The sequence below is a fragment of the Osmerus eperlanus genome, chromosome 26 (genome assembly GCF_963692335.1).
Source record: "Osmerus eperlanus chromosome 26, fOsmEpe2.1, whole genome shotgun sequence".
NCBI classification, from domain to species: domain Eukaryota; kingdom Metazoa; phylum Chordata; class Actinopteri; order Osmeriformes; family Osmeridae; genus Osmerus; species Osmerus eperlanus.
In genome coordinates this window covers 5631878-5645538 of record NC_085043.1, presented here as the reverse complement: position 1 = coordinate 5645538, position 13661 = coordinate 5631878, and the positions used below count along the sequence as shown (strand labels likewise).

General features: G+C 42.9%; 2 protein-coding genes across 3 annotated transcripts in view; both read left to right on the top strand.

Moving 5' to 3' along the window:
• The window catches only part of LOC134012776 (polyamine-transporting ATPase 13A3-like), a 24683-nt gene extending 20011 nt beyond the window's left edge, over positions 1-4672 (top strand). Inside the window, exons 33-34 of one of the 2 annotated variants that reach the window (XM_062452350.1) lie at positions 558-653; positions 1426-4672. In XM_062452350.1, coding sequence (XP_062308334.1) covers positions 558-653; positions 1426-1629 — 300 coding nt within the window. In that variant the 3' untranslated portion in view covers positions 1630-4672. The remainder of the gene's footprint in view (positions 1-557; positions 654-1425) is intronic. The other variant, XM_062452351.1, reaches the window with a different exon arrangement.
• On the top strand, positions 1707-13661 carry si:dkey-121a11.3 (uncharacterized protein KIAA1614). Its single transcript, XM_062452229.1, has 8 exons — positions 1707-1744; positions 5256-5396; positions 6984-8272; positions 8446-8584; positions 9277-9571; positions 10105-10226; positions 11312-11487; positions 12046-13661. The coding sequence occupies exons 1-8, from the start codon at positions 1707-1709 to the stop codon at positions 12240-12242; spliced, it is 2397 nt and encodes a 798-aa protein (XP_062308213.1). The 3' UTR covers positions 12243-13661.

The window sequence follows — 13661 nt, the reverse complement described above, 5'->3', positions numbered from 1 at the left end:
AGCGCATGCACGCGATCACGCACACTCCCACCCTTACCGTGCACAAACGGTTCGGACCTTTTTCCCCCCTCAGGTCAAACGCTTGTCGCGCAGTGCGCTCGTTCGTTTCACCTTCTAGAATCATTAGACTCGCATTGTAGCCTCCCAAGTCAAGCACGCTTTCTCGGCGCACAAGTCTAAAGGGTGCCACTGCGTCTTACACCACCAATGAGTAGATAATCACCAGCTACCCACAGATCCTAGTCGCTCCTCGCCAATAACAATGAGCCAAATCCTCTTGATGAAGTGTAGCCATCCAACTATTGTAGATGAAATCACCAGCAACCCTCTCATCTTCACTTGAGTTTGAAAGACAAAAAAATAACAACCATCTTGTTTTGCCTCTCTTCCTTACTTCACGACTAATGCACAGCCTCTAAACAAATCACCCTTAATGTCCCTTTTCATAGCGTATGTCAAAGGAATGAGGATAACATGCACAAATCTATTGGAAGTAGCAAGTGTGATCAAGTAGCCCTTCTGTCATTCTTTCCCCTGCACACTGCGCCACTCCATAGACCTTCGTGCTCGATGTCGTCTTATGGAAGCTTGTGTTCAGCCGAGACAAGCAGGGCAGCTATGGCGTCACCTCTGCTGCAACCCCGACACACCAGGTTGGGAAATCTGACATGTCACACTCTCTCTCCCTCTCTCCCCCCTTGTCTGGTGCTCTCGTCCCCTTTTTCGCCTTCCTCCTCTTCCCAAGTCACCTGACACTCTTTCTGTGTAACCAGCTCCTCTCGCATGTGCTTACTTTGTGCCTCTCGTGCCGGGGGGGGGGGCATGAGCATGATCACGTTTCGTCTTTACGCCCTCCTTTCCGATTTTCATTTTATTGCCCCGTCATCCCAGTGGCTCCAGTAAGAGTGCTGCTTTTTTTATCTATCAGCTTTTCCTTAAACTGTATATAGTCTCTTCTCAAACTGTGCGAAAGCAAACAGAACCGCCAAAGGCAGGTATGTACTCTGGACACAACAAATGCACAGTAACTTCCAAGGGGTATGTTTGTAGCCAATAAGGATGGGTTGTCAAAAGTTGCAGAAACTTTTAGATTTATTCCAGAAATTGGTAGGTAAGGTGGAATTCATGATTTTGACTCCATTAGATTCATTTTTGTGAAATATTCACAATCATGCAAAGTGCAAGAAGGCAGCTGCTCACACTAACCAAGTGTTGGGTGGATGCATGCATGCTATTTTTAAGGTAATTTTCAAAGATGTATCCAATGGAAAGCTATAATATAATATATATATATATATATATATATATATACCTACTCCATATAGATCATTGATCATACAGTGCATGATAGTCATTCGTTCATGAAAAAGTATAATAAAATGTGTTTTTTTTATCTTTTTTAATTTGTCATTGTCATGACTTCAGAGTGGCATCGACCTCTGGGGCCGGCGGTGTCTGTCCTGGCTGTGCTGTAGACGGAGGACCATGCCCAAGGCTCTCTACATGCACCTGGCCCAAGAGCTCAGCGTGGACCCCGACTGGCCCCCCAAACCCACCACCACCACCGAAGCCAAACCCCCACCACCAGGACCAGAGAACGGCTCTTACCAGATAACAGGCGACTCCTAGCACCCCCCCTGCCCCCCAAACCCCCGCCTACAGTTTTTTTTTTACAATACTTGGACCACGATGACAGGTTGTTGATGATGGCCATGGACGACTCTGAAAGTGAAGTGAAATGGTGGTGAGGAGGAGGGGTTGGGCGACCAGGTCACCTCTGATGCATGTAATGTAGTCATGTCATTTCCTCCTCAGAGCCCTCCTACTCTTCCTTATGTAGGCTGAAATGCGCACTCTCAACACGCGTGTTTTGTGTCGACCCCTCCCCCCGCAAGCCACCGAGCCCTCAACCCAACCTTCTCTGCTGTCCAATAAAATATCTGCTGTCCAATATGCGCACACGCACAGTATTTTGCTTTCGATATTGCTAAATATGCAGAGAACTGACAAAATCAAGGGACCTACGCAGGATTCTGATCTACGGTCTCGGCGATTCTCGGCACCCATAGATCTTTCAGAGTACTTGTTTTGGCTTGTGTGTGTGCGCACCTATCAGACACACATACTCTCCAATCGAGCGGTTACCAAGGGGATTCGATGCATGGACCTGCATGAAACAAGGTTGAATACCACCACAGCATTTCTACAAAACGGTAGAAATATAGGAGTCTGCCGTAGCAGGCTGCCTGCTTTTGAGGAGCAGAACTAGAGGTGGCATGCAAATCTACTTGAGAACACGGGCAGAACCCACGTACATGAGACCTTCCAAAGCTCTTCTCGATCTGCAAAATCATGTGAATTTAGCCATGGTCGAATACTACTGTCTGTCTTCTTTTTTAATTATTAGATCTTCTCTTTAGCTTTTTCTTCCTATGGAAGACCAATCAAAGAATCCTACTAGTCAAAGGCCAAACATTGTGATTGTCAGTTGCTTGCTGTGCGCACACTCAGTACAGCCGCGCCATGCAGCCCCATTGTACCAAGGTACACTGCTGTGGTAATGCATGTCAGTATGCTTTATGGCTAGGATAGGATAGTTGAAAGACCAGGTGATGGTCCAAGATATGTTTCCTGTGCTCTACTACATTAGTGTTCAAAATATATTTTCAATATCAGAATTTACAGGATACCGAATATGCATTTTGATCCACTTACACATACAGTAAATGTACTAGTACGCACATGGCTATTATTTGCTGCACAGCAATGATGAGCGTTTCTACGGTTTTTAGATCGGATTTTAAGTTGTTGAAATTCCACCCCGCTTGACTGAATGATCCAGTAGCAAAGCCGTCAATAACCTCAAATAATTTAAGGCAAAGTAGGAATTTATGGACAACATCCATAATGGTCTGTATTTTGAGTTCACAAAATTGGAACGGATTACATTATCAGACTTTTAAAGTAAATCGTGATATACACTAAATCATTTTTTTCCGGTTGATCATGAAGCCTAGCTGAAGTGCAGATCATGTGGAAATAGTTTATGGTTTTGACCAGGATAGTGGCTAATAGCCAAATTATTTCTCTATAGAAACTGGCTAATATTAGCCAAGGGTAAAAAAGGTCATGGAACATGACTCATGTTTTCATCTGCAGAGAATCTTGCAAATATATCACAAATCTTCAAATATTGACAAATATATTGACAAATGTTGCTTTGTTTTGTACAGACTTATGTACTAATGGAAATGGATAGTTCAATTATTATTATTTTTATCATGATGCATACTTGAACAGCACCCTCAAGATTAGCACCAAAATATTCCCATTTTGCAGTCCCCAAAGATTTTAATACAATTAAGTTATTTGAGCATTTCATATATCTTCCAATTTCTCAAAAAGACCAACTCAGAATGAGACTGAAAAACAATGGACCTCATGTTGGTAATAATATGAAAACGTTGCTGTATTTCTTGAGATGCATATTTACAGTATTCTGCTCATTTTCAGCATTCTATTATTTAAAACGTCGCCGTTCGTTTTGTAACAGAGGGCTTTGTTGTTGCTTTTTACTTTTGGTACTGTTTGTCATGATACATTTTCAATTTCTGTCTGGGTTTTATGTTTTGTTATTGTTATTCATTTATAGGGCTGTAATTTGTTGATTTAGCTGGTTTGGAATAGATGCCTTTGGCTTTTCTTTGACGGTTTGAACCAATGATTCTGAGGTGGGATTATTATGGCATCTTGACTGAGATGTATTGACTTTGTAACCAAGCACTTGAGCTTTTGTCACTGTATTGTTTAAATGTATGTCTAGTGATTGATGAAGAAGGGATTCCACATTATTGGGCAAATAAACCAGGCAAATTAGATACTCTGTGCTAAAAACCTTTTCAGTTTGTGAAATCAAGATGCACGTTACATGCTGAAGAATGTGCAATGCTGTCAGTGTCTTTTTATTGATTTACTTTCAATATCTATCCTTGTAAGGATTATTTTGCTGCTTGGGGACAATGATTATTTATCAACTGTCATGATGGTGCACCTTTAATCCTTTTTGTATTCTTAATATTTTATGATTACCATAAATCTTGTAAATTCAGAATTCATGAAAGCGCTTGATAGTTTTCGGCTCAATGGATTACCAAGACATAACAATATCAAACCGATTGAGTGTATACTGAAAGCCCTATGATCTTTTACAGGTACATGATTCCAAGGGTTGACACCTTTATTCTCTAGAATTGTATTTAGAATTTTTTTAAACAAGACCATCGAGAGACCTTTAAGAACCGATCAGCCACTAAAATTGTACATGTTCCAGTGGACATTATTTCCTCAGGGAAATGTGTATTTGTAACAAATAAAGAAATAAAGTTGATACCTAACTAATTGACAAATGCTTGTTTTTAGACAATTTATTACAGTTCTCCTGTATGTCAGGTGTTTGTTCTGTGTAGATTATGCTTCAAAACCTGTCTTCAGACCCTTAATAGGCTTCATGGAGTAATTATCCTTTCTTTTTTTTGCAGAGATGTAAATTACTCACCGAATTTTGTACTTTTATTTATTTTGTATTTATTTTCAGTTATATTTCATTTCTGAGCATTGCATGTCTGATTTCTGTAGATTTTTTTTTCATTTCAATAAATGTGGTCAAAACATCCTACAAGTTTGGATTCATTGCACAAAATATAATTTACATTTGAAAACATTGTGATTATGAACTAGAACATGGTGAAAGTTGCAACATAACATAGACACAGAGGAGGGTAATACGATGGTGTTTTCTCAAATATGCCCATTATCCTTATTTGATAATGCTTAAGTTGTTGGTTGTGCTTGGCTAAATGATTATAAAGAAATACTGGACTGGCTAGAATCAGAGCCCTCCCTTCAGGTGAAAACCATGTTTTAGCCTGGGATGTACGCAATCAGGGATTTAACACAGCTGGCACTACTGTCAAAGAAGGACACCATGGGAAAAAGGCTACAAAACACTAAAACGTACAATAAAAAGTTAAATGAACCACATAAGTATACGATCCATTAGCTCATTCAGATACAAATAACAGCTCTCTCTCATAAACACACACACACAGCCCTCATCACCCTAATTAGTAATGACTGCCCACTCTGTCTAATCCCCTGCTCTATGAGTGTCTCGCACAGGCGCTGATGCATGCATCTCTTCCCAACCCCCCCCCCCCCCCCTCCCCGACTGACTGTGTGTTGTGAACGGCTAACAGGGCCTTTGTGTCCACTAAAGACCTGTTGCTGAGTCCACGCCATGAACAGGCCAAGCGGATCCAGGAAAGAGCTCGCATGAAGGCCCGCTCTTACCCACTCAAGGCCGACCACACCATCCTACCCGTCCAGAGGGACAACTCGTGAGTGGCCTATGAAAATAATACGTTTGTTTATTTGTGTGTGTGTGTGTTTACATGCGTTTCAGGGATGGACTGTTTTTTGCTGGCCAGGCTAATCTGTAGCAGGCACCTAAACCAGCAAGCTCTTTCAAAGAGTATATTTGCTCTCTTCCCTCCCTCTGTTCATCTCTATATTTGTGGGACCCTGTGCCCGTAATTAAGTAAGGACGTTGTGGTCGGTGGCTTTATTATGTTTGGTGTATATATGCAGTTCTGTCAAGACACATTACTGTGGAGAGATTAACTACATCTAATGGTGCTGCTTGTTTGCTGGGGTAGTTTAGCCTGTTATGCCTTTTATGAATGCCCAAATGCCTGACGTGTCTGTTTAATATATGTCATGGCCATATATTAGGAAAACATTGCCTTGCTTTGATGTATTGCCAGATAATTTAGATTTATTTTTGTTGACTTGTATACACATTTTTGGACTGTTCTCAACTATGCTCCAGAGATATGACAACCTAAAAATATTATAAAGTCTTACATGGTATAGTTTTTAGATACAATGTACTAGCGCTGCAATGTAGTTGTGTTCAGTGTAATCAATATAGTCAGTTAAATATCATAAAACGCATCATAATTATGCCAATAGTAAAATAAGCATCATTTGTTATCTATCTTATTCTCTCATTCAGGCTCTCATAGTCCTTTTCACAGAAAGAAATATTTTCTGCACCTTCTACATGCCTCCAATCTCAGTCCTAAAATAATTTCTGGTATAGTGATCCTTTGGTGACATCAGCATATTCACCTGAACGGAGGGTGTTTAACTCATACAGCTGCATGTATCCCATGCGACACCTGTCCATCCCAGATCAGAATAATCGAAAGGAACATTTTGGGACATCGACCAACACAGTACAGAGGATACCTTGATATATGTAACCAAAAAATGAAAGTTCTTGAAGACAATATTGCATGCTTTGGTTTGATTTGGCCGCAGAATCTGTTTGATGAGGATCATATATACAGTGCCTTCGGAAGATACTTAGGCCTCTTACCTTTTCCGGAGGTAACGCACCGCATGCACACCCTCGCGGCCGTTAGTATCAACAGGATACAGTGTGCTGATGTCAGCACAGCACTACCTCTCCTCTCTTGGCAGCTTAAGAAGGTAAACAGCCATGCAATACTTACCTGCCCCACAATCTAACCGTGTGCATAACAACAACAACACAGTGCAGTCAGGAAACCTCCAAACAATTTGACCTCCTCCATCAATCAAATCTATACATTGTTCATGTCAGGCTAGCTCAATTCTGTGCTCCGCTTACTGGCATAGAGGGCCAAAGAAACGGTTGGGTATCTTTCGGAAGCATGTTGTAATTGAAGTAATGGAGAGATGCTCTTGCAGCTGCTGAGACAAGATGATTGGATGCAGAAAGAACATTTATACTGAGGATGGCTTTTCTCTGCCTGCCAAGCATGTGAAGAATGTTAAGGCCTGGATTTTGGAGAGGAATCCCACAGGCATGAAATCAATACTCTGCCCAGAAAGTAAAACACTTGTATGCTTTTTGTGTGTGTGTGTGTGTCCACTTACAGGGAGCCTTTTTCTAGGCCCGGTGTACCTCTGCACTGGCCGTATCTGGCGGGGAAAGACGGAGCGTCCGATTGTATCAGTACGTCCTTGTCGGGGAACCACGGCGATTCCTCTGGAACGGACTCCGTTTGCGCCCCCAGGCGATGGCCTGGTCAATCTCCGACGCGGGTGCGTTTTGAAGACGAAAGTGAAACCGAAGCAGAGATCCGCTACCTGGAGAGACTGAGGCAGAGACAGAGAGCGGTAGAGAGGGCTCCGGCGCTGCTCATGTCGAAGCCCCATGTTTCCTCTTTCGTCAACAAGAAGAATGAGCCCACAGGAGCCGCAAATGGAATATCAACCGACAGAGGATGTTGCCCTGACGGTGGTGCTGTATGGCCTAGGAAGCCCTATGGTGCTCAGGGGATCTTAATGAGTGGTACGTCGAGCCATTACGCAACTCTAAAGCCACAAGATGTGTTCGGGAGACAGTGCAAATCATGTGGGACCCTTCTAACAGCAGAGGTCCCCAACCACAACCTCAAGCCGAACCCTTCCCCCCAGAACTCGTACCTCCATCGCAATCCTCCTGACCCCCCAGTTGGGCTTGCGAAGGGTGTGACTGACGGGGTGCCGTGCTGGGTGCACTCCGAACGCATAAAGGAGACGTATATCGGCACAGTGGTTCCGGCCACTAAGGGGGATAGTGACAGCGTGCGTAGAGGTTCAGGGGATGACACGACAGAGAGTGGAGGCAAAGCTCGTGGTTTCCATATCTCTAAGACGCGGGTGAAGAGGTGCAGCCAAAATGGAGAGCGAGCGGGCACCCACAGACCTACAGTGCCTGTGGCGCCCGATGACGACCGCGTGTCGCCGCCTGCCTTGACCAATGGCACAGTGGCGCTACCACCCAACCCATATGCCATGGAGCAGGCTGTGGTAGTGCCTGTTCTAACCCCACGCCTGGTGTCCTCGGTCAAAGAAGCCAGAACCTTGGGAACACCCAAGAGCGACCCCTCTTCCCCACTCCGTATCAAATCTGCGTTAAATCCGGGTCTCAGGAGCCAGTGTAATGGCCAGCAAGCGGCGAAGAAGGCCCTGGAGGTCCAGGAGAGAGGTGCCATAGCCCGTGGTCAGGAGGGACTCTGTGTTGAGGGAGGTCACGGAGATGTCACGGAGGTTTGTGTCTCTTCTGTGCCCCCTTCTTGCGGAGTAGCGATGGCCTCTTGCATCGACCCCACTGTCCCAAAACACTCTTCATCTCCCGCCCGAACCACAGGAGAGCACAGTCACACCGCTCCACTCGCATCAGGTTAGACTAACTCCTCCCCCAACACCCTCCCTCACACACCCCCTCACGCTGACCAATTAGAAATTGGTAATTGACTGAGATCCCAAACGAAAACAAACAAAATGGGATCCATTGTTTTATTGATGTTGATAAAACACAAAACTGCATGTGCATTATATTTTTCCATCCCATAGCCGAGAATTTAGGTATGGAAGAGTACTGTCTAAAAGGAGTGAACAACATACCATCAAAGGACCACTGTGCGGGTGACGGAAGTGACAGAGGGCAGATGGGAGCAGAGATCCAGAGGGAGGACGGCCGCAGTCCTGTTGAGTGAGTCCTTCTTCCATTCATCCAATTGCAATATCCATTGTTCAAGGATAACAGACATCACTCGAACTTGAACCTGTCCACAGCAGTGTAAACTCCTCTATTAACATTGATAGAGAAAGTGTCGTCAGTTGAGTTATCAATGATCAATCTGCAGATCAGGGGAACCAGACCCCTGACAAGAGATGACAACACAATACAGGCTAGGCCTCAATAAAGTCTCTCTCAGCTCTGAAGGCTAGAGGACCAACTTTTATGGAAGGAATGTAAACACAGATAGGAACAACAGGCACTAATGGTTAACAACAGTCTCAAGGAAGGAAACTCACAGCTGGAAGCCCATGATTCATCTAAGGGCGAGAGATTCTCAACTGGGCCATTCCCGTGACGTTTACAGCCTGACAACTTCCTCTTCTACCCTCGGACATCTGTTCAGTCTGCTCAATGGATACAATCAACTATTTTTAGATGAAGTGCGCATAATAGTCTAGTAACTAGAAACTAACTAGTTCTACTGATTATTTATTGACATAATGGGAATCATGTTTCATTCACAACAGTACGGTTTTGTTCTGAATAGAAGAACCAGTGACATGAGCTCCCCTTTATATGAGTAATTCGTGCCTGTTTTCTTCCATCCTTCTTCTTTTCTATCTTTCTCTATCTCTTTCTTTACTTCTCTACTGTCAAACAAGGTCAGGAAAAGATGCAGATCTGAAACTGGGACATTCCAAACTGTCACTGAAGCGCTTTTTCTCCGCCATTGGCCTCAACGGTGTGGGGACTCTGAGTAAAGGGCGCTCCAGGAGTTTGGAGCAGTTGAGCTTCCAGCCCAGTAACAACCCGGCCTCCCCCAGCCCCTCCCCCAGCCCCTGCCCCAGCCACTGCCCCAGCCCCTGCCCCAGCCCCTGCCCCAAACCCAGCCCCAAAACACGTCCTCCGGACACCAGACAGCTGAGGAAATCCCCCTCACTCCAGTCCCTTCGCTTGGTGAGGATGCTGTGGAATCAAATACTCCTATTTCTTGCATCTGAAACAAAAACATGATTTTCTGAGACCATGTACACTGTGAACCATGAGACTTATTAAATCACAAGCCACCACGTGGCAGGCGATTCACAGTCGATCGACGCAGGGCGACTGACAAAATCTAATTGATCCAGTGTAGTGAATGGGACAGTTTGTCGCCTGGTTAATAAGGGGTAGAATGGCCTAAACAATAGACACTTGTGTGAGCGTTTTGTATACTAGTTCAATTTCTTGATAGATCTTGCAGCTTTTGCTCAAAATGTGATTATGTTATATGGCTTGTTCAAAGGAATGGTTTGATTGGATTCTGAGTTACATGAATTGATTAATTAATCATTTCCCCTCCAGCTTTTTAATCAAAGATGGATGTCTTTCACACAAATGTTTTCTGCTTTATCTTCTTAGTCTCTATGACTCATGTTTTAAAGTTTAATTTAACTGAATCCTCCAAATCCAAAATGTTAACAATTGAAACAAATCTATTTCACCACAAGGGGTCACCATTTCTCCAGATGAGGAAATCGTCATCTATCCAGAATTTACAGATGCCGAAAAAGAACAGAGATCGCTCCAGTGCATACATTCCTGGAGATCTGTCTGGCAGCCCTATTCTCAGGTACTTCAGCCTAAACACACAAATACAACCACATGTTTACGAATAATAGTCATTTCAACTTGTTTAAACCAAAATCAAATTCAAATATAGCGCCTCTTTTTCCCAAAAAATACATTATCTTGTATGAATTATGAATGAAACAACAGCAATCAGAAGTCCATCCTAATATGGACTGGCATGTGGAAGAGGTCTCCTGTATGGTGTTCAGAGCGACTACTATAAATGTTTGGGTGTGCATTTGTAAGTGTGTTGTGCAACCAAATAGTTTCCACTCCCTGGAGTCTCTGACAGTGTCTTCTCTGATGGCATGTGGTCCTGCCATAGAAAGAAAATGAATTCCAAAGAAGACCACATAGCAAACAGTACAGTGCACCGACACCCATACATTGTGTGTGTGTGTGTGTTTACTAGCAGCTGATGTATTATAGAAGCCTGCGAAGACATTCCAGTCCTTCTCCATGGTGTTGAAGTGTGCTTACGTTACCTTTCTCAAAAGACAGAAACCTGATAGCCACATGGCACATTCTAAGTTATTAATGGATTGTGCTCCAAGTTCTGGGCTGTGTGGGTAGTAGAGACAAATGTATGAAGTACAGTGAACCTTTATGGTTGTCCTTTAGATGACATCTAATATGTAATTATACATTTAAAGAACCCGGGGAGGTTCATTTCACTTAGATTAGCAGATACAGTAGCTTTAGCGGAAAGCAAGCTCATCAACTAGCTTTGTGCCAGTGTGGCTTCTACCCACATCCCACCAGTGGAAGAGGTGAAAATTACCTGTGATCTCTGCACTAAATAGGACCATTTTGGTCAGAGTTTTATGACCAAAGTGTATGCTTAAACAGTGAAAAGAGTGATGGAAAGTGGGTTGTCACATGTATCAACGCAAGATATTTATAACTGAGGATCAGGACAGATGTAGTAGCTATTCGGTACACGGTAGACCTCGAATTCGGAGAGATTGCTCATGTCTATCAAATTCACTCAGGTGCCTCTGGAGGTTGATCAAGGATCATTTTCGGTTCAGATTGGGTAAGCCTGTTTTGAACTAAACCCAGCTCAACTTGATCTCCCCTGTCCAGCAGGAGCCTCCATAGGCCTCTCAGCGTTGAGGACGTCGGCTGCCCCAGTGAAGTGCGCTCCGTGGGGAGGGTGGCCCAGGCCTTCCCTGATGGGACCCTACTGCTGGAGCTCAACAGACCGTCCGACGGACCCTTTGGTTTCCTTATTTCCCGGGGAAAAGGACGGCCAGACTCAGGTCCAAATGCATATATTGCTTATATCCTACTGCTTTGATTTGAATGATTGTGGGCGAGTCTGTTCTATACATATGCCCAAAGTATAGGCCCGATTACATTTTTGTAAATTAAAAGTTTACAAAGGTTTTGAAATCAAAATGATTGGGACCCACATTAACATTGAATTGCTTTAGTGTGGAAAAACACACAAAAATGCTAACTAAAACTTCTGGACAATATTGTGGGCACTCCACAGAAGTACGGTAGTTCTACATCATTCGATTTTAAGCAGGTCATTCATATACAGAAGATTGCAGCAAGGGATTGGTCCAATGGTGAAAAAAAGCATGTTTGGATGTATTTCATGTATGTTTTATAGCACTGTACAGTACCTGGTGTGTACCATTCTTTACACAACCTACTGACAAATGTGTACTGCTTAGATGTACCTCCTCTGTGTGGAGCCTGTGTGTCTATTTATCAAAGTATTTTTGCTATGGGAAAAGTCTGCACAGTATGCGTTCATTTCTCAAATTGATGTACGTCCATGCATTTTCCCATATCCTCATGTTCCACAGGTGTGTACGTGGAAGAAATGGTCGACAGCAACACTGAGAAGCTGTACACGGGGCTCCTAGGCATTGGAGATGAGATCCTGGAGGTGAACCAAGAGAAGGTGGCCGGTCTGAGTCTGGACCTGGTGACACAGCTCATGACCAAAGACAACATAGCATCCGTCCGTGTGCTACGTCACCGGAAAGCCCCTCCCCACTAGCCCACAATGATGATAATGATAATAATAAGAAGAAGAATGTGTTTATTGAGCAGACACTTTTATCCAAAGTGACTTGCAGGGGTTGATTGAATCCGTGAGCTCTTGATCTACAGTCAAATGTTCTACCACTGAGTTGTACCCAAGAAGAATGTCCGCGCAAGGCAACTTTGAGCATAAAACTTTTTTTATTTTATGTTTTACTTTCTTTTAACACACCATTGGCTCGAAATGACAACTGGGTGGTATATCTCGAGTTTAGGTGCTCATCAAGAGAACAACTTTCACCAAGCAATAACAATATCTACCTTTTTTTATGTTTTTTCCCTCCACTGTCATAAGGACGATTGTGGTACGGAAGGGCATGTTTTTTGGATAAACTGTATGCAATCTAATAGTCTTCCCATTGTGTGAACTGCTTTAGTCAAAGAGCAGATATAGATCATGCATGAGCGTTGATTCAACAACATTGTAAAGAGATTATAAACCAATAACTCGCGCACTCCTATGTTAGAAATATATACTTGTCTTTAATAGGTGCCCTTTCAGGGAATTTCAATATCTTTATTGAGATATCTTGGTCAGGTAAATGTTCAAGACAAATCTGTGGCCCACAGCATTGAGGTACTGCTGTGGGTTATTTGTATGAGCCAAACAATTCACTGAAATTCAATGCAAAAGGCAGGTAACAAGGCCATTAAAGATCAAATCAACTCCAACGGATGAGGGAAAATTGCTTTGTCACAATCAGATCTATCATGTAAGTCTTTTGGAGCATCCTAACATCACAGACAATCATCAAAAAATGTATGTACCAATGTAGGCCTACTAATACAAGAGAAGTGTTAGGAAAGATTTGAAACGTTTATTACACCTTTTCCCATCATAGACTTTACATTGAGTATGGTATAGCAGTGTATCCTATTGACTTAATAAGGGATCATCCACTTTCTGTTCTGCTTGGTAAATAAAATCTATATTTATTTTATTGTACATTGTGTTTCACTCTTGTTCCCTGTATTGCTAACAAAATTGAGTGCTGTTGAGAGATTGCCACTCATTATTTTTGTATTTTACATGTATATTTGTAATGCTGCCAATGTGAGTAAAATAACATGTTATCTATTCTAATGCTGCTTTTTATGCTATTTCCGAATGCATTGTAAAACAACAAAAAACAAAGCCAAATGTTATGAACACTTGAACCCCAAATGGTTCATATAGACCTTTTTTGGAACGTAATCTGTCAAATAGAATTTGAAAAAAAGGGAAACTGTATATATTGACACAGTTCCATTTCAAAAGACTTCCTTATGTAGCTTGTTCCTCCACGAGCTGTAATTCAAAAGTAAGAATGTGTATGAGGTCACTGTTTACCTAAGAGTCGTGCTCTGAAAGTACAGTGTCTACCCTTAAGGCTGT

Excerpts from the sequence above, each read along its gene's own strand:
- si:dkey-121a11.3 (XM_062452229.1), top strand. The coding sequence starts at position 1,707 with ATGGCCATGGACGACTCTGAAAGTGAAGTGAAATGGTG. Across the intron at positions 1,745-5,255 it reads GAAAGTGAAGTGAAATGGTG|GGCCTTTGTGTCCACTAAAG; the intron begins GTGAGGAGGAGG and ends AACGGCTAACAG. Across the intron at positions 11,488-12,045 it reads AAAAGGACGGCCAGACTCAG|GTGTGTACGTGGAAGAAATG; the intron begins GTCCAAATGCAT and ends CATGTTCCACAG.